The sequence below is a fragment of the Tachyglossus aculeatus genome, chromosome 1 (assembly GCF_015852505.1).
Source record: "Tachyglossus aculeatus isolate mTacAcu1 chromosome 1, mTacAcu1.pri, whole genome shotgun sequence".
Taxonomy (NCBI): Eukaryota; Metazoa; Chordata; class Mammalia; order Monotremata; family Tachyglossidae; genus Tachyglossus; species Tachyglossus aculeatus.
In genome coordinates this window covers 32,130,861-32,150,294 of record NC_052066.1, presented here as the reverse complement: position 1 = coordinate 32,150,294, position 19,434 = coordinate 32,130,861, and the positions used below count along the sequence as shown (strand labels likewise).

The 19,434-nt window shown below is 36.7% G+C and overlaps 1 protein-coding gene across 2 annotated transcripts in view; it reads right to left on the bottom strand.

Moving 5' to 3' along the window:
* The window catches only part of MECOM (MDS1 and EVI1 complex locus), a 61,605-nt gene extending 42,933 nt beyond the window's left edge, over positions 1 to 18,672 (bottom strand). The window contains exons 1-5 of one of the 2 annotated variants that reach the window (XM_038751304.1): positions 18,546 to 18,672; positions 6,135 to 6,237; positions 4,740 to 4,956; positions 1,992 to 2,139; positions 302 to 458 (exon numbers count right to left, since the gene is read on the bottom strand). In XM_038751304.1, coding sequence (XP_038607232.1) covers positions 302 to 458; positions 1,992 to 2,139; positions 4,740 to 4,956; positions 6,135 to 6,183 — 571 coding nt within the window. In that variant the 5' untranslated portion in view covers positions 6,184 to 6,237; positions 18,546 to 18,672. Of the gene's footprint in view, positions 1 to 301; positions 459 to 1,991; positions 2,140 to 4,739; positions 4,957 to 6,134; positions 6,238 to 18,545 lie in introns of those variants that run through there. The other variant, XM_038751312.1, reaches the window with a different exon arrangement.
* Between the last annotated feature and the right edge of the window lie 762 nt (positions 18,673 to 19,434).

Below are 19,434 nucleotides of genomic sequence, written 5' to 3'. Positions count from 1 at the left end.
CCTAAAATCCCAAAGCCCTTAGAGACTTTTGTTTATTTTTTAAGATATACTTTTCCCAAGCTACCTAAGCACTCCCTCGTGCTACTGATTTTATCTTTTAAAAAAAAGATCCCTCTAGGGGTTATATGTGAAACACAACAGATCTGGTTAGGAGAGGAATATTACATAGAAACAACTTTGCCAATTGAAACTATAAATAGCTACTGTAGCTGCTCATTCAGTCATTCCTCTCCCCTGAACACAGTGACTTTTTTGAGAAGAGACAGACGCGGTAAGGAGAGATGGTGAGTTAAAAACTTACAGATAAAAGGCTTGACACTGCTGTGGATGTGCTTGTGTTGTTTGAGGCCTGATGAAGTGGCAAAAGTTTTGCCACACTCTGGGCAAGCATGAGCCCGAGCCCCAACATGCTGGGAGCGAATGTGCCTCTGCAGGTTGCTAGGATCCGTGAAAACCTGCTAGGAAATGAGTACTGATTAATCAGGACACTTAACTCAAGGAGAGACCATAGGAAACCAGCAAAACAATGCAAGATTTTTTTTTTTTTGCAGGGAGGTGAGATGAGAGGAGGGGGAGTGTATTTTTTAGAGAGCAAAGAAAAAGCAAATTATTCTAAAAATAAGAAATTAGCAGGGTATATGATAGTGATGGCATTTATTAAGCACTTCCTCTGTGCAAAGCACTGTTCTAAGTGCTGGGGAGGTTACAAGGTGATCAGGTTGTCCCAATGGGGGCTCACAGTCTTAACCTCCATTTTACAGATGAGGTAACTAAGGCACAGAGAAGTTAAGGGACATGCTCAAAGTCACACAGCTGACAATTGGCAGAGCCGAGATTTGAACCCATGACCTCTGACTCCAAAGCCCGGGCTCTTTCCACTAAGCTATGCTGCTTCCCTGCCATGAAAATGTTTACGACTCCTAGGAATAGGGCTTTTAAATTAACCAAACTAAAATATCTGTTTCACTGTACCACACTACTCTTTTGGCTCCTTCGCTGTTAAGCACTGATATACTGGTATCAGAATTTTGAAATTTTGACCATCCAGATAAAGAGGCACCTAGAGACAGAGGTTTCAGCTTGGCTGTCTGGACATTGCCTTCTGAAATAACGCAGAATCATTCCCATTGCAGAATGCTCAACCCTCTAAGCCTCATATCACTTGTACAGAATTCTTGCCCATAGAAAAATAAATATCAAATTGTTCTACCGGTAGCGTATTTGAAAATGAAAGGACTATGTTTACAATACTGAAAACTTAGAAAACCTTTGATTAGAAACATTATTTCACATCTTTTATTTTTCTATTCACAAAGGCAAAATGAGGAGATAATTATTGGTGTTGATTTGAAATTCATCAACTTCAGGTACCTCTCAAAGTTCAAACAGTTAATGAGCTATTTCCTTAAGGGGTTTCTTTCTTTATACTCTTGTAGAACATGAGAAGCACCCACTGTCGCAGATTCTGTGCTCACCAAAGTCCTCACTAGCTTACCTAGACTCTCAGATGGATAGAGTGTATGATTGGATATTTTGCAGAAAAGTTTGGGGATATCCAAAGTCTCTCATTCCATCTGAAAAGAAAATCCCAAGACCACAAAACCAGCTCTAACATCCTCACAAGGTGCTATTAGGTTTAAAAAATTTATGGCATTGCATATCAGGCCAAATTCTCACCTCACATAACTCTTTTAAAAAATCTCATGCCAGCCCATCAGTGCTGAGGCCAGGAATAGACCCAGAATGTCTGACACCTCATCTGGAACTTACCATTAAGCTTTGCTTCCTCCCTTACAAAAATAGTAGGATATCCACAAAGCACCCTACACTGTTTTAATGCCTTCTACATTTCTATATTCAGACTACCTTTCTCACAGTATTTATAGTTTCCTACTTAATGTTGTTTTTCTATAACACAAAAAGGATGCAGCTATGACAGATTGATAGACAGGAGGATTAGAGTTGCCGAACAGCTAACAAATTCACTGTACCTTGGCACAGTTTTCACATTCGTAGTGCTTTCCACTGTCATGTGACATCTGGTGACGAATTAAGTTGGACTTCCAGTTAAAAGCTTTGGGACACTGATCACACTTGTATTCTCTCTCTTCCGAATGTGACAGCATGTGTTTCTCCAAGCTGTTAAGATAATAATCGGTTCAGTAGGGCACTGTGGAAAAGATCAGGCATATAATTGAAATTGCATAATTGTTGTTCCTACTTGCAATCAAGAAAGTGAGGGTGGATGGGAAGGAGGATGGGATGGGAGAAAACAACGTTTATAGTGGGCATACATGGATAATAACAGGCACATCCAAATATGTAGAAAAGTGTTTGGAAATAAATGTGCAATATTATCATTGTATTAAGCTAGCCTAGAGGTTGGACAGAGAGTTAGCTCCTCAGTCTAGTTGTGTTTACGGCCAATAAAAGAATCACATTTCATCAATACCACTTCAGGTTCTTATAAAGACAATAAGTAGAAGAATCTTAAAAACCTATAGGGAGGCATTCAAAAGCTTTCAAGGTCCTCCCATGCCATGAGATGGGCTACTAAATTAGGAGCATGATACAAACTCAGGAAACTCTCTATGTAACCTCGAAATGAACACTACATGAACTAAAATGAAAAAGAAGAGTTGGGACAAAGCATATTGAATGATTTATCTTTTATCTCCACATTACAGTGAAATGTGGATCCAAGCTTTTCACCTACACTGTCTGTCTGAATCTGTGATCTGAAACAGACAGTCTTTTGCTCACACATAACAACTTTTTTTTTTAGATTTGAAAGACTAAGTAATCTTGACTTGCTAAAAAAAGGTTAAAGACTGGATCATCATGAATGCTCTTAGTGTTCACCTCTCAGAGCTTGTTGAAATATTTTGTCAACTAGGCAGTAGTACAGTCATCATATTCAATGAATTGTATCTATTGAGGGCTTACTCTGTGCAGAGCACTGTACTAAGCACTTGGGAAAGTAAAATATAACAGAGTTGGTAGACACGCTCCCTGCCCATAATATGCTTATACAAAAAGTTCTCTTCCTTCTTCTCTCAGTATCTCAACCTGTAAATTCCTAAACTTTTCAAAGCTGGGGGGAAGCAGAGTGGATTAGTGGAGAGGACAGAGACCTGGCAAATCATTCATTCATTCATTCAACTGTATTTATTGAGTGCTTACTATGTGCAGAGCACTATACTAAGTGCTTGGGAGAGTACAATACAACAATAAACAGACACATTCCCTGCCCACAACGAGTAATCAGAGGACATCAGTTCTAATCCTACTACTTGACTGCAGAATGTCCTTGGACAAAGTTATTCAAATTCACTTTACTGCAGTCAATTAATCATAATTATTGAGTGCTTACTGGTGCAGAGCACGATACTAAACATGTGGGAGACTACAATATAACGGAGCTGGTAGACACATTCCCTGCCCAGAATGATCTTACAGTCTAGAGGAGGAGGCAGGGTAGATCTCTCCCGGAGGATGATCAATGAAGATTAATGATGTGTATACAGCTATAATTCTATTTATTCCGATGGTATTGACACCTATCTACCTGTTTTGTTTTGTTGTCTGTCTCCCCATTCTAGACTTTGAGCCCATTTTTGGGTAGGGACTGTCTCTATATGATACCTATTTGTACTTCCCAAGCACTCAGTAGAGTGTTCTGCACACAGTAAGTGCTCAATAAATACGATTGAATAAATGAATGGACTATAAGGGATTATTCAGGGTAAAAGTCAAGGTTATAGCATTTCTGTCACATTAAAATTCCTGGTAACGTTTCTTTAAAAAATAACTATAACAAGGTGTTAATATATTTTGCCTAACCCAATGCCATGATAATGACAGGTAAATAAATTCTGCACATGTAGGAAAATCTCATAAAGGATGTGAGGCCCAATTTTAATTAACAATGCAGTAGTAATTTAAAAGCATTTTGTTGTTTCACTAAAATTCTATTTTTATTCATTCAATCATATTTATTGAGTGTTTACTGTGTGCAGAGCACTGTACTAAGCCTTTGGAAGGTACAATTCAGCAATAAAGAGAGATAATCTCTGACCACACCGGGTTTACAAAAATGCCTGAGTAGGGAACTTTTATTTGACTAGCCACAACTGAATTCACCGTGTCAAATTTGTTTCAGCTTCCTTTGATGAGGCATTTTGTAAAAATTGTTTAAAATTGATTATACGGTATTACAGCTGATACTTGTATGTATTTCCTTTTTTCCTCCTTTTTTGTGCAATGTCTTCATCTTTAACCCACATACATATCCAGACAATGATCCTGGCCTATCAAAGTCTGGTCCTTTTCTCTATTTTTCTCAAGGTAATGATCTTTGTCCTTAATTTGTGTTGAATCCAAATAGTTCACAGAGTTCAGGAACTCTTTCTGTGGCAATGCCATTATTTCACTGTAGTCATGAATCAATTTTTAGATGAGATTTCACACAAGGGCAAATTTGACCTTTTTGCTTACTTAACTTTGCCTTTGTAAGCTCTAAGACACTGTCTCATCTTAATATTAACACAATTCATCATAACCATTCAAAAAGATTCTAAATGTGATCCTAACAATTATCCTGGGAAGTTAGGGGTATTATGTTCTGGGAAATGAAATGAATGCCTAAGTAGCTCAACTTCAGAATGAACTAGTCCGCATTTCCTATTTTTAAGTTATTTCAAATAAAGCATTTATGGTGTAAAAATATCACTTCTAACCTTTGTAAATCTGGAAAGACTTGATCACACTCTTTACATTCCTGGATTTCATGCATCTCCCGGAGATCGTTCTCACTTTCGAGTTTTTGTTGAAAATCCTCTTCTACCATGGAAAATGCTGAGTGTGGCGTGCTGCATGGAAATTTCTGGTGATCCACTAGTTCAGCTTTAGATTCAAAGAGCTGATCACAATCCTCACAGCGATACTGGCGTTCTTCTGTTAAGAAAATCAATAGATTAAGAATTGAGCACCTGTTTATTTTCACAGTGCTTGATCATAAACTGACAATTTCCACAAAATCTTGAGGATATGCCCAATTTTGTGAAAAAAAATACATAGGTTAGTAAGTAATCAGTGAGAAAAATTAATGTGGACTCTTACAGGGAAAGGTGGGATAAACAGCATTGTGGTTATTAGTTCTCAAACAGCATTTACAGATCCAAGGTTAGAATCAGTCAAAATCAGCCAAAAATTGAGGTGCTCAAAAAATTTACCTGGTACCAGGCATGGCTCTAGTTAGTATTTGCTCAATTTGATGGTATTAATTCTTCTGGACTGTGAGTCCACTGTTGGGTAGGGACCGTCTCTATATGTTGCCAACTTGTACTTCCCAAGCACTTAGTACAGTGCTCTGCACACAGTAAGTGCTCAATAAATACGATTGAATGAATGAAAGAATGAATCTATGGTAAATCATTCATCCATTCAATCGTATTTATTGAGCATTTACTGTGTGCACAGCACTGTACTAAGCACTTGGGAAGTACAAGTCGGGAACATAAAGAGATGGTCCCTACCCAACAATGGGCTCACAGTCTAGAAGGGGGAGACAGAAAACAAAACAAAACACGTAGACAGGTGTCAAAATCTCAGAACAAATAGAATTAAAGCTATATGCACATCATTAACAAAATAAATAGAATAGTAAATATGTACAAATAAAATAGTGTAGTAAATCTGTACAAATATTTACAAGTGTTGTGGGGAGGGGAAGGAGGCAGGGCGGGGGGGATGGGGAGGAGGAGAAGAAAAAGGGGGCTCAGTCTGGGAAGGCCTCCTGGAGGAGGTGAGCTCTCAGTAGGGCTTTGAAGGGAGGAAGAGAGCTAGCTAGGTGGATTTGTGGAGGGAGGGCATTCCAGGCCAGGGGAAGGACGTGGGCCAGGGCTCGATGGCGGGACAGGAAAGAACGAGTCCCATTGAGGAGGTTAGCAGCAGAGGAGTGGAGGGTGCAGGCTGGGCTGGAAAACGAGAGAAGGGAGGTGAGGTAGGAGGGGGCAAGGTGATGGAGAGCCTTGAAGCCGAGAGTGAGGAGTTTTTGCTTGATTCGTAGTCATAATCAGTGCCTATTCTACAAATAGTCACGGCACCCTTGCCTCTTATACGAAGTTACTAACCATGAATATCAGGAGCCATTGCTTCATGTGAATATTCTTCACTCTTCATGAACAATAAGAGCTCCTCCCCAGGCACAATGTCTGCTACCACTCTGTAGAATATCTGAAAAAAACAAATTAAACAAGAATAAAAAAAGTGGATATCAAGAGAGGACAATTCTTATCCAATGATTTTTCATTGGTATCACCTTTTCTCCCTTGGATATGGAAAATATAAAGCATTTTTTTCTTTGTGGGCTAAGCAACAAAAGAGCAAAACACTGCTGGCACAAATGGAGAGCAGAGTATCTCATGCCAATTCACAAATATTTCAAAAATTCACAGCCTACTTGCAAATCATTCATAAGTGAAATTTCTGGCAGATCCACAAATAGGATTATGATGCCCATAATGCAGGATATACAGATTTACATTTAGCGGTCACAGAATTCATGGGCATGAGAAAGTATTCTTTCAGTCATGCCAGCTTCAGCCAAATACATGGGCAGTAGGAAGCATAGTCTCTGACAAATGGTCTGGGCGTCCAGGTAGATGGGGCAGCCTTACGAAAGTTGACATTATATGCAGTGGTCGTTATAAGAAAAAGTAGAGAAAGCAGCAGGCAAGATAATCGGCCTTTCTCATCATTGTGTCTTTGAGGATTTTAATATTCTCTCCTTTAAGGATACCGGTTTCCGTCACACTCCAACATTTCCCTTTCCACCATCAGATGAAAAAAAGTCAGTTCCCAGCTCCATCTCCCTCTATTCAGACAAACGATGTGAGATCCAAGGCCCTAATTAAATCTACTCTGGCAAGAACCTGAAAACACTGTCTCCCGTGTTTTCCACAGCTAATAAAAGCAAGGTTTGAGCTGGCTCTCCAGACTAGAATTTACAATGGTATGAGTGATCAAGGTCAGAACAGTTGAGTTGGGTCATATGACTGATGCAAGCCATGAATATGGTCAGCACTCCTCTTTCTAACAGTAAATTCTACTCCAGGGCAGCCTCCAAACGCTGGTTTTTCAACTGCAGAAGGCCAATGGGTGTGTTTGGGAGGATCTTCTAGGAGAGACATTTCCCTCGCCAATTGTTCAGTGCTACCCACCCAGTCCCGGAACACAAAATGGCATGTCGTTCAAAGAAAAGGGATGATTCAGAAACTCTATTAGGGTATAGTTACAATGTGAAAGTGATTTTTTTGATAAACCACTCCACAAATCCAACGGAGGAAATTGACTAACATAAAAAATAACCCTTTTATGGTTTCCTAGAACCACTCGTTATACTTGCGATTGAATCTATGAATTGAACAATTTTTCTTTATTTTCCCCCAAGACAAATCTCAATTTACAAAATGTGAACTTAAAAATATACGTATATGCCAGTTTATTCCAGTAGATGGCCCTAAAACCATGTTGTTTATTTTCCTAAAAGCAGCCTTCAACGAGAAATATGTGTTAAATATCTTAAAATACTTTAATGAAGAACATTTTCTCAATGATTTGTTTGGCAAACTGCATTCCACTCACCTGAAGCCTGCTAGCAGTAAAATTACCCTGAAAAATGTGGTGATATAAATAAAGCTAAACTCCCACTTTTACAAGCTAGTCCAAGATCCTATCTAAATCACCTTCTTGTAGAACCAGAAGGACTAAAGGAAGAACATCAGTCTTAATATTCACAAATCCTCCTGTTTGCTATTTGCCTGACCACCATTAAGCATTTAATGTCTTTTCACCATTGGTGTTTTTTCACCATTAAACCCCCATTTCTGTCAGGATGATGACTCCTTTTTCTTCTTTGGGGTAGGTTCTCACAGGAACAGTTCTGGTCAATCAGCAATTGGATTTTTTTAATGTGGGTGTTTACTTTTTGTTTTTTATCTCTTAGTTAAATGCTTATAAGGACCATGTTTCATTCTGGAATTCTATTTCCCCTTAGAACACAATAGACTTCTCTCAACAATTTCAATCACCTCTTTACTTGGCATCTCTCAAAGGTTTAACTTATTAGCTTCCTTTCCAACAGCATGTTGACATTTGAATTGTGACATATTAGAACTTTGCAGTGGCTTCTCGGAAACAGGGAGGTTAAAGAGACAATGCCCTCCAAGACAGTAAAATCTTGCAATCGACTTAGCTGGGGAATGCTACCTTAACATGTATGCTAAAAGCTTTTAAGGAAGTATTATGATAACAGAAGTTATTTGCGCTGCTATATTATTGATAACTGCCCAATCCTATTTTTGTCTCAGGCAATGTATTTTTTCAAAGACAGTCACAGAATGAATGAAAATGCAGGGTGATAATGCAAACGAGAAAAATATCTTTAGATGGACTGCAGATGAAAAACTGCAATGTCCCTTTAAGGAAAATGATTTTCCTGTGACATATTTCACAAAGAAAAATAAAGGATGGAGAAAGTAGACGATGATATCGTGTTGACGTTGGCCTTATTTACTAGAGTAAAAGGTGACATTCCAAGCCATGACGGCAAAGCTGAGTGGATTTTAACTTCAGAGTGTTTTCAATTTTCAGTGAATTTTGATGCTAGTTAGGAAAGCACGGTTTGCAAAGGACTGGCAAGGCAGATTCTGGGCATGATTCCCCACACAGTGGTATGAATGCACCTCTAAGTCCATCTACTAAACCCCTGGGAATCTACTAATCCTTTTCTGAGAGGCCAATGTAATTTGTGATCTTAGTGATGTCCCCTAAGATCCCGGGGGGAACCCAAGAGACTTGAGGGAATTTGGTTTTTTCTTCCTACCCCTCACAACCGCATGAACTCATATTTTAAAAATAGTAGATTTGGGATATAGGCTGCTTTCTAGAAATTAAAAAAAACATGCGGAGTTCGAGAGGATAAATAAAAACTTAAAATCTTCAGGAAGAGAGTAGAATTATATTTAGCATCGCAAAAATCCAAAGAAGGTGATGGACATATTTATAAATTAAACCTAAATATAATACTTCCTTGGGTTAAGAACCCACTCATTTTTTTCCAACATAGAATCCATTAATTTATGGAACAGCTTGATGTTTTGAGGAAAATTGACCTCAGTTGGATAGATTTATCTTATGCGAATACACCATATAAATAACTGTGGTCTAGTGGAAGGGGCATGGGATTGGGAGTCAGAAAGACCTGGGTTCTAATCCCAGCTCTGCCACTTGACTGCTGTGTGACCATGGGCAGCTCACTTCACTTCTCTGGGCCTCCGTTAAAATGGGGATTAAGACCGTGAGCCCCATGTGAGACAGGAACTCTATCCTGCCTGATGATCTTCTATCTACCTCAGTGCTTAGTACAGTGCCTGGCACATAGTAAGCACTTAACAAATACCATAGAAAATAGGTTAGGACAATAAAGAGCCCTCTGATACCCTCAAATTGTATGTACAATATCACGCTCTCCTGAGAAGTCCACTGCCTTTATTGGCCAATAGAGTAAGATCTCAGTGGGATCTGGGGTAATTCAGCCTCAGAAGATCAAAAAGTTTATACCAAAAATAGTGCCAGATTTTTGTCTGACAGAAAAAAAAAATGTGGATGGAGGGATAAAATGACTTGCAAATATAAGGACTACCCTAAGAGTTTTTACTAGCTACTGGAATTGGTTTCCTCTCTATTTCTTGCCAACAATGAGCATCTCTGGCCACAAGACCAAAGAAACAAATCATTTGAGATCTTGAGAGATTCTGCTCAATGTAAGCCCTGCAGATAAATCCAATTTAATCCCTGGGCAGATATGATTTAGAAATAACAGAACAGATTCCCACTTTTGGGAAAAGGGAGACCCAGGCCTTGATTCACTGGTCTCTGGAAGTCCTTTCCAGCTCTGTGATGCTATGAGGAAAAAAAAAGTGCCAGTCTCCAAAGATATAGAAAAAGCCTTTATTTTAAAATGATCTTAAAATCTGAAAAATACAAATAAAAATCCAGAAGTCTGAAGTCTTAAAAATCTTAATCTTAACTATAGTGGATTAGGCCCTCAATAAAACTTAGACTTTTTATAATGCTAACATATCAAGAATTTCTTCTTTCATCTTTTTCATATAAGAAAAAAATATTTTAGCAGACTACTGTTCCATTCATGAGGCTATTACGTCTGTTCTTATTTTACTTTTCAGTGAGTCTAATTCCTCTCTCTCTCTCTTTCTTCCCCCAAAAAGTGCATACCCCACTGTCCTTCAGTTTATCTATAAGCCCTTTGGCAGTCTCAAGAAGAGGAGCTGAACAAGTAGAAATTATTAATCTTGCAACTACACGCCACTGTACCTATACCCTATTCTCATTCTGTTGTAAAAAATAAACAAACAAACACTAGGTCTATTTTCACTATTGCTTTCATCTGAGTCCCATGGACCTTTTTGAAATAAATCCTAATTCAAGAGCTCGCTTCAATCATTTGAAATTTATAATCATTAATCAATGGAAAAGCATATATTTATCTATTTATATTGAGTTAGTAATGACCTTAAAATTATAAATTAGGAAAGTTTTGAACTCTGAAATCATACCCATGACTGTCAAAAAAACCATATAAATTAACTTCCCATTTTTCTGCAAAAAGTAAAATCCATTGGCTTACTACTCTGAAATCTACATAGAACCTTGTTAGATTTCTGTTAAAATGATGCATTAAAGCAGACTACAGTAAACCTTTTGTTCATCTAGGGTCATCCCACTTTACCTCATCTCCCACTCCTTTCTGCGTTGCCCTGAGTCATTCCCTTGCTCTTCCCCCCTCCCAGCCCCAATCACTTATGTACTTAATTGTAATTTGATTTATTTGTACTGATGTCTGTGTCCCACCACTCTAGACTGTGAGCTCACTATGGGCAGGGAATGTCACTGTTTATTGTTGTATTGTACTTTCTCACTTAGTACATGTTCTGCACACAATAAATACAATTGAATGAATGAAATGAATATATTTAATATTTATTCTGGTTATCTTATTTAATACTTTTCAATGTCTATCTCCTCCACTAGATTGTAAACTCCTTGTGGGCAGGGAGTATGCCATTTCCTTCTGTTGTACTTTCTTAAGCTCTTAGTACAAGTAGTAATTATCATATTTATTAAGCACTTATTGTGTGCACAGCAGGGTACTAAACCTTGGGAAAGAATAAACAGGTGGAAATTGGGCATGCTCCCTGTCTCTCAGGGGGCTCACAATCTAAGCGCTTAGTACAGTGCTCTGCACACAGTAAGCACTCAATATATACGATTGACTGAATAAAACATGTACTGCAACTAGTGGGCATGCAATGAATATCACCCCTACTACACTACTACTGATGAAATTAAATTTATATTGTATATTACAAGTTTTTTTCTGAAAATCTATTTGTAAAATCTTATGGTCTTTCCCTAAAAATGGATACCAAAACCAGTATTTACATTGATGGTGGAAAAATAACGGTCCTTATTCTGTAACTAACATGCAAACATGCTGTTTTGTTTTGCTTTATTAAAGATCAACACATGAACCATCAGAAGCCCTTTGACAGGAAAGTTAATTGGCTCTAAATTATTTTTAGACTAATTCTGCTATACACTGTCAGATCTGTGGTTTAGCCCAAACCTGTATCATATTCATGATTTTGCTTCTTGTATTTGGAAATTTCAATTTAGGGGTTTCTACTGTACTACGAAATTTTAAAAACTTCCAGTATCTGTTGGAACTGCCTCGATGTCTGTTTTACTTTGCCAGGATCAATTTAAAGCAAGATGTTTATCTTACCGAACTAGAAAAAAATTTGGTTCAGAAAATAAAAAAAAGAAGGCACATCATTTACTTTTAAACAGATGAACAAGGACTCATTGTTATGAATCCCAGTTTACTTTTCCTGGTCAGGCACTAGCAGTTTTATTTATGCTTAATAGACTACATTTGGCATGTCTAAAGATGACAGAAGCGTGAATTATGAATGACCTTCAACCTATTCAGGAAGTTGTAATAATTGAAATAATAGAGAAATGCACTCCCTGTGAAATCTGTATTGAGAGACAACTTTTTCAAACTGCTGCTGCCTATTCACTTTGAAGTTTGATGTCGATTTCTGCCTGTTCTATTGAAAGCCAAAACATTTTGTCTGATTTTTTTTATTTACTATAACATCATTCAATTTGCCATTCAGCTGCCTGGGAAAGGTTTAAGATTATGATACCAGTTCAAAAAAAAAGGTGACATTTAGTTTTCATATCTGAACAAAGTCAACAGTTGATATGAACACATCTGTCAGCCTGAATACTGCAGAGAAATAATATTCAGTTGGGTCTGCCTTCAGCTGTAATGTTTGCTTACACAACAGCCCTAGAAAACAATTGCCAGGATCTCCCATGGTACCTGTAGCAATGTGGGAAGTCCAAGTTTAGGATTGGGCTAACATCTTAAATGTTTCAGCCCCTGGAAGGAAGAGTCTGTAATGCCTTCTGTATCACCCTAAAAAATAAAATGATCAAGCCCCCCCTCAGTTGTAAATAGCTGGAGGTAAAATAGGTATGGTGATGAGACACCAAAGATAAAGAAATGTGGCAGCCAGGTTGGAAAATTCGCAAAAAAGCCTGAGAAAAATAAGAAACCCAAGCCAAGAATCTACCTGATTATTAAAACCATGGTCTAGTCTATATGCAAACTGAGAGGAAATACTAGTGATACAGACAGTGAAATAGTTTAGCCAGGGAAGATACCGTAACTATTGCATTGAACATTGTTGCTTTTTTTTTTTCTCCAGTAGCATTGTCATGCTTCTGAAAAAATTGAAAGGACAACTCTGCATTCTGTAGACAAAGCAGGGTGATTTATTAGATTAACCCTGTGGTTTATAATGCTTAAGTAATTGAATTGCACATTCAACTTCCTCTTGATCCCTTACCTAACTGAAGATCAGTTTACCTGGCCTTGGACCTTAGACACTGTCATTTTGCATTACCCTTAAAGATCCTCAGGTGTTTATTATGAGCCTGGTGAATAGTCTTGGGTTCTTCCTGAGGCATCTGTCCACGTGCTTATACTGTATGGATGTTGCCCAGAAATCTCTGGGGTTCCATGCTATGGAAGGCATGTGTCAGTATGCCTGTATGTGTTCTGAGTTTAATTTATAAAGTTGAAAATTATGATACAAATTGTGAAGTACAATTCCACCACAAGAGTGGATGTCTCAGCCTCTCTTTCCAATAGTTCAATTCATAATGGATAGCTTTCCATTATAATGTTCTTGCTGTGGGCTCGTGTATCAAGATGTAGCCCTAAATGGTAAATTGACCTTTAGATGAGAAGAATTAACTGGGCAGGGGAAAGTGGAAAAGCATCTTTTCTGCCTGTGCTTGACAAGTAGCTGCCTGAGTGTCAAGGAGACATAGTATCGTTCTGATGTAAAAGAAGGTATTCTTGAGTGTGTGACCCACTCCAAAGACCAGCTTAGTGGCAATCATGAAGAGCTCACTGGCATTCATTTTGGAAAAATAAAGCAAAAGAAGTTTGATGTTCTCTGGAAACCAAAGGAAATTAAATAAAGGAATATTTGTTACATCAAAAGAGATCATGCAAACCGTGATGGAGCTTGATCCAAAGGATGAGCAACTAATATAATAACAGTATAAGTAGGTATTGACTAACTGAAGGCCCATCAGTGATGGTTTTGGTCTAGAGTCCACAAACCTGCATGGTTGTTCAGATCAATTATCAAAATATATGGAGAAACAGAACATTTTCAAAATAAGCAAAAGGAAAGAACTTGATAATTGAGCCCAATCAGTCTACTGAAGTGAACTATTCTAATGTCACATTAATTCAACTGACATGGAATTAGGAGAGAGGGCAAGTTAGTTGGCCAATCTAGCAAAGGCAGTCCCGGAAGTAGTTTAAATTTCATAAGGTAAATCACAAACTAGAACAATGTATGTCCCAAAATGAATACATGACAAGAATCCTGCTACCATTCATAAACCACAACGGAGTTGGCAGCCTCCACTGAGTGAATTATAGCCTTGTATTCTTTTTTGACCGGAGTTGGTATTTATTATGCTATATATTATTTCTTGAAAATATACATTGGGTACTAGATAATCGCTCATCAACACATTTCTTTTTTTTTTCTTTGTGAACAGCAGACTTATTTTATGTGCTGACTAAACGCCAGCTGTCAGGGTTCTGTTAAAAAATAAAAAGACTTATCACCTTGTGTGAATGGCAAGATTAGGAATGTCTTAGGTTTCTGAAAACTTCATTCCAATCTGAGGCCATGTCAGGACAGGCTAGTTCATTGAGTTAAATCATTTTAGTTTATAGGGGTAGAATGCATACATTTTAAAATGTTGTGCTGGAGGGCCACACCCAGCAATCAAGCTTAATTTCCAGTAGGGAAAAGGCAAGACTATGTAAATCTAAAAACAATTTAAATGAATTCAGCCTTAAGAACCTTACGAAAGATCCTTCACCTCTCTGCTTCTCAAAATGAATTTGTGAAAAAGGTTAATGTATGAATAAAAAACAAGCCTTAACAGTCTCTGCAGGCATAGTCCTGAAAAGAATTATCATTGTTTGAATTGCATAAAAGGGCTGATTACACTCATTGTTTTACTCTCTCAACTAGCTAAAGTGTATTTGGGTGAAGGGGGCCATGGAGGATGAGGAGTGGGAGGGAGGGAGAAGAGGAGAAGGGAGAAAAAAGGAAGAAGGAGAGCAGAGTAATACAACTACTAACCTGACATTTCCACTAACTGACTTGTAAAATTGCAAAATATACTGTCATCAACTAAAATGGAAAGGATTCATCTATAGTTGGATTTTGATTTGAAAGAGATTTTCATTGTTTACCTACCTCCTTCTCTTCACGCCCAATCCTTCACCACCTACTCTAGCGGAATATAATTTAGCCTAATATATTTACACAAATATATTTTTCCAACATCTAATTGAAAATACAAAGATCACTTGGTATTCTTATGTGAAACAAAATGAATCCTTGACTATTACTTTTTTCTGAAAACAATTCTTCAGCATTATAGATATGTGAAGCTGTCAGAGGTCTACTAGCAGTTAATGATAATAATTGGTATTTCAAACGTAAATAGTAGTGACTTTTTAAACTCAAGTATTTTAGAATTTGAGTATGACTGTGGCCTCAATTTACTACTGTATTTGGCATGAGTTTCTTTTAAAAGACAAATTACTGTAGTTATTACTATATTTTTAGGGAGAATAAGGACATCAGTCAAAATCTGCACCTACTTAGAAATTATGGTTTGGTTGGAATACCAATATTTTAGGATTTCTAACTCTAAAAGCATGAGTATAACCATTTTTAAAAATCAAATGAAACAGACTTCTAAAAATAATCAATTCTAGCCTTTCAAGTTAGGATAGTAGAGAGAAAAGCTACCATTAAATCCACACTTGTCAGCTAAAAAACATGTTGAAAGCAAATAATAGTTGCAGGACCCGTAGCAAACCAGATGGAGAAAGTGAGTTTAGGAAATTAGGAAAAGGAACTATTTGGGGAATTTTTACTATTCTCACCTAACTCCTCATTTTTGGAACTCATGAGACATGACAGAAGATAAGGATAGCATAGAGAAATCTTAAAGCAACTTCATTTTAAGCCAAAACAACAACAAAAAAATACTATTACCTTAGAGCACTTCTCTACCCCACCCCCAATCAAAAGTGAGTTGTAATAAAAATACTTATTTTGACTTTATCCCACTATTATCAAGCTGTTGTTCTTAGAAAGCTCATTTATACTGTTAGAAGAAAGAACTCCATACCTTTTACAGAACTGACTCAAAGTGGTGAAACAACCTCAAACACAAGAATGGGTGGAAAAACTCTTCCCTAGCCTCTTCTCTACTGAATATAGCTTCAAAAATTTGGGGTACATTTTTTTCCAGTTGACTGTCCTGCTTCACATAGTGTTTAGATTACACTATGTAATCTAAACTTTAGATTACAGTTTAGACAGTGAAAAGAAATCTTGCCTCTAATACTGTAGGGTTGATTCCTACCTTTCAAACAGCTCAAATTTTATACTCTAAGCTTGGGCTCAACTTAAGAATCTGAGTGACAATACCCTTTACTATTTCATTTACAATGCATATATATTTGCTTGTGAACTTTACAGGTGAATTTAAGTAATTAGCCCTCAACTACTACTCCTGATGAAGTGTCTATGTCCACGCCTCAATAGTAAATAATTTCTCACACAAAAGGGTGTTCATCATGTGAGATGAGTAGCGTCCCTTCACCGTTTGGCAGGTTCTATCCCTCGTGGAAGCAGAATGAAACAACAGACCTGAGAAACTGTTTAGTCAGGTCCTTCACTCTTAGTTGGCCCAACCAATGGTTCACACATCAGAGTTATATTGGGCCTCCTATGTTCACTGCATTAAAGAGGATGATATACATATAGAGTCCCAAACTTATATATGCATCTAGTTATAGCCCAAAGGCTACATAGCCTTTCAAGTTAGGTACAGTGAAGTGCATATTATTGTATACATATGGACAACTACACACCTATATGTACAAACATGCATATAATAGCAATAAATTCTGGCCCAGGTTCAAATAATTTTTTTTCTTATTTATGGATTCCCTTACTTGACCATGCAATATCAATTTTACAGTTGTGTCATTTGGTACATGTTTTGCTACCTTAGAAAGATTTACCAGAGAAAGAATACTTTCAGGAATATTCAATTTAGGATTCAAGGGTTCAAAATTGGATTTATGCTTTCTTGATAAATCATTTTACACTGTACACCGTTTCAGAAAGTAAACACATTAGTGCTTATCAAGGTTTGAACCAACACTTCTTGGGAATTTCCCTTTGCTGACAGCTTGCTTTACAAAATGCATGCTTTAAGATTACCATATTGAATTCAGAAACTAGTGCGATAACAAGCTATGGAATCCATACTTTTGCCCATCTCAAAAGTAGGCCAAAATAAATAAAAATCTTCCAATGAATAAAAAAAAAGAAAAATCCACCAACAGCGTTTCTGGCATCAACTCAGGGAGATGTAAATATTAGAAAGACTAAATTGTACTCCCTTCGACCATATTCCCAAAAAGAATTTATTATCACAATGATGAGGGCATTTGGTTATTAGTTTTTTAAATTAATATAAATACCTTGTGAAGCTAGAAAATAATTAGAACTATACATTATGCCATAATAATCAGGTTTATTTCATTATTAAATTTAACCTCTCTCCCACATATGGTGCTTTGGATTGTTTTCTATCACTTATTTCCTTGTTGAAAACACAATTGAATATTATATATGATTTCTTACCTGAAAAATAACCCATAGACTTTCTGATACGATGCTTTCCTTAATCAATAAAGCTATTTAAAATTTTTGGCCAAAAAGAAAGAGCGGGAACAAGGAGAGAGTAAACAGTCAACTTTTATCTTCTTTATTTTTTTGCATTTGCTATTTAAAGTTGAACGATTCCTGATTTTTACCATGGCTGATAGTGGAAATTGTTAATGTTTCCTATACAATTCAGGCAGTTGAATAAGCCAGAAGCTGGAAAAATTAAAAAAAAAAAAAACCAAAACAGAACTTTTTTTAACATTCTAAATCTGGCTTGGGCATTACTTTCGGAAACAATTTATAATTGAAGCTTTGTTTCTAATTTGACCTTCTTACAAGAATAGTCCAGGTAATCATTCTGATATAATATTTTTAAAAATCACTGGATTTGGGGTAATTATTTATTTGTACAATTAATGTGATAAATAAGATGTTTAAATGCAAACTTTCTAGTAAGTTCTTCCAAAGGTTATCATCATGAACTGATGACAGATTTAACCTTGTCGAAAAGATTCACAAAAACCAAGCCATGGGCATGAACGATTCCAGTTCAACTAGTTAATGCTCTAATAGTCTAATTGTTCATTAAGCACAAAGAAAAATCAAAGCATATGATTAACCTCCATTGAAAGGATGCACAGATCATATTAAGGTACGCTTGCTTATCCAGGACATCGTATATCGATACAGATCTACATTACAGTATTCGCCAACCATGTAGAGTGTTTCTTTGAGAATCTTACCTCTAATTTTCCCATCATCTCATTCTTGAATTCTCGATTAACTAGCTGCATCTTAGCTTTCTTCCTGTTGCTGATAGAGCTGATAAAAAGCAACCTGCCATCCCACGTTTATGTAAAAAATAATTGTAAGCTAATTTCACCTCTGTTATTCATGATAAAAAGCAAAGCACTCAAAAAGGATGTAAGTTAAAATGACTGTAATCTGCATCTCACGTACATCTGTGCTTTACCTTTTAACACAAGAGCCTATAGGCCACCAGGTTCTACTGTGGCTCACAGTTATTTTTATTCTTCAGGCTTCACTGATAACTTAAAACTCTAAAAGAAAGTCAGAAAAATATTTACAACATACCTGGTCATTTATCTGGCACGCCACAAGATTGTGTTGATCATAGCATCCAGCAAACTTGATGTACTTGAGCCAGCTGCCTACATCTGGTTGGCTGGCATCTAAGCAGAATTTCACATTGCAGAACTCATCCAAGACCTGAAAGGAAGAACATGAGAACCATAAATCATTCTGTTACTGTTACAATAAACTAATTAAAAGATACATCATGTATCATCATATGAGGAAATCGTTAATTGTTTAAACACCTTTCAGTCAAATGGATGTGCCTCCTGTGAGCCCTTTATCTAAAAAAAAAAAAAATGCCAGATCACAAGCAAATTAATAAAGGAAGAACACACTGAAAGGAACTATGTGTTTCTATAAAGAATGAAAACAATTGATAATCATTCATAGCATAAATGTGCCAATTTTCAAACATTTTATTTTCTAGTATGAATAAAATGACACAAAGGGGAATTTATACCTAGTTTTTGTTACAAAAATATTAAACAGAACACATGATATTAATGCCTTACAATATCAACTTTGAAATGTATGTATTCCCAGCCTCATGTCTTCACAGATTTACAAATTGTGAATATTTTAAATTGACTCAGTGAGATTTGGGATAAATCTAATTCTTTTCATTCTAAATAGTGTGTGCTTCCCCATTCACCTAACAGTTAAACCATACCCTTAATTGTAGCAACTTACAGGATTTGGCTAATAACGGATCTCTCTATGCCAAATTAAAAACAACGTGAAACAATGTAAAAACTCATGTAAAACATGACAACCTAGTATTTTATTTAACACATTCCAACAAATGGTTTCGATTATGCATACGATAAACAAATATGATGAGATTCCTTGCGGACAAGAGAAAAAGCATTTCATATTAGAATGTTCT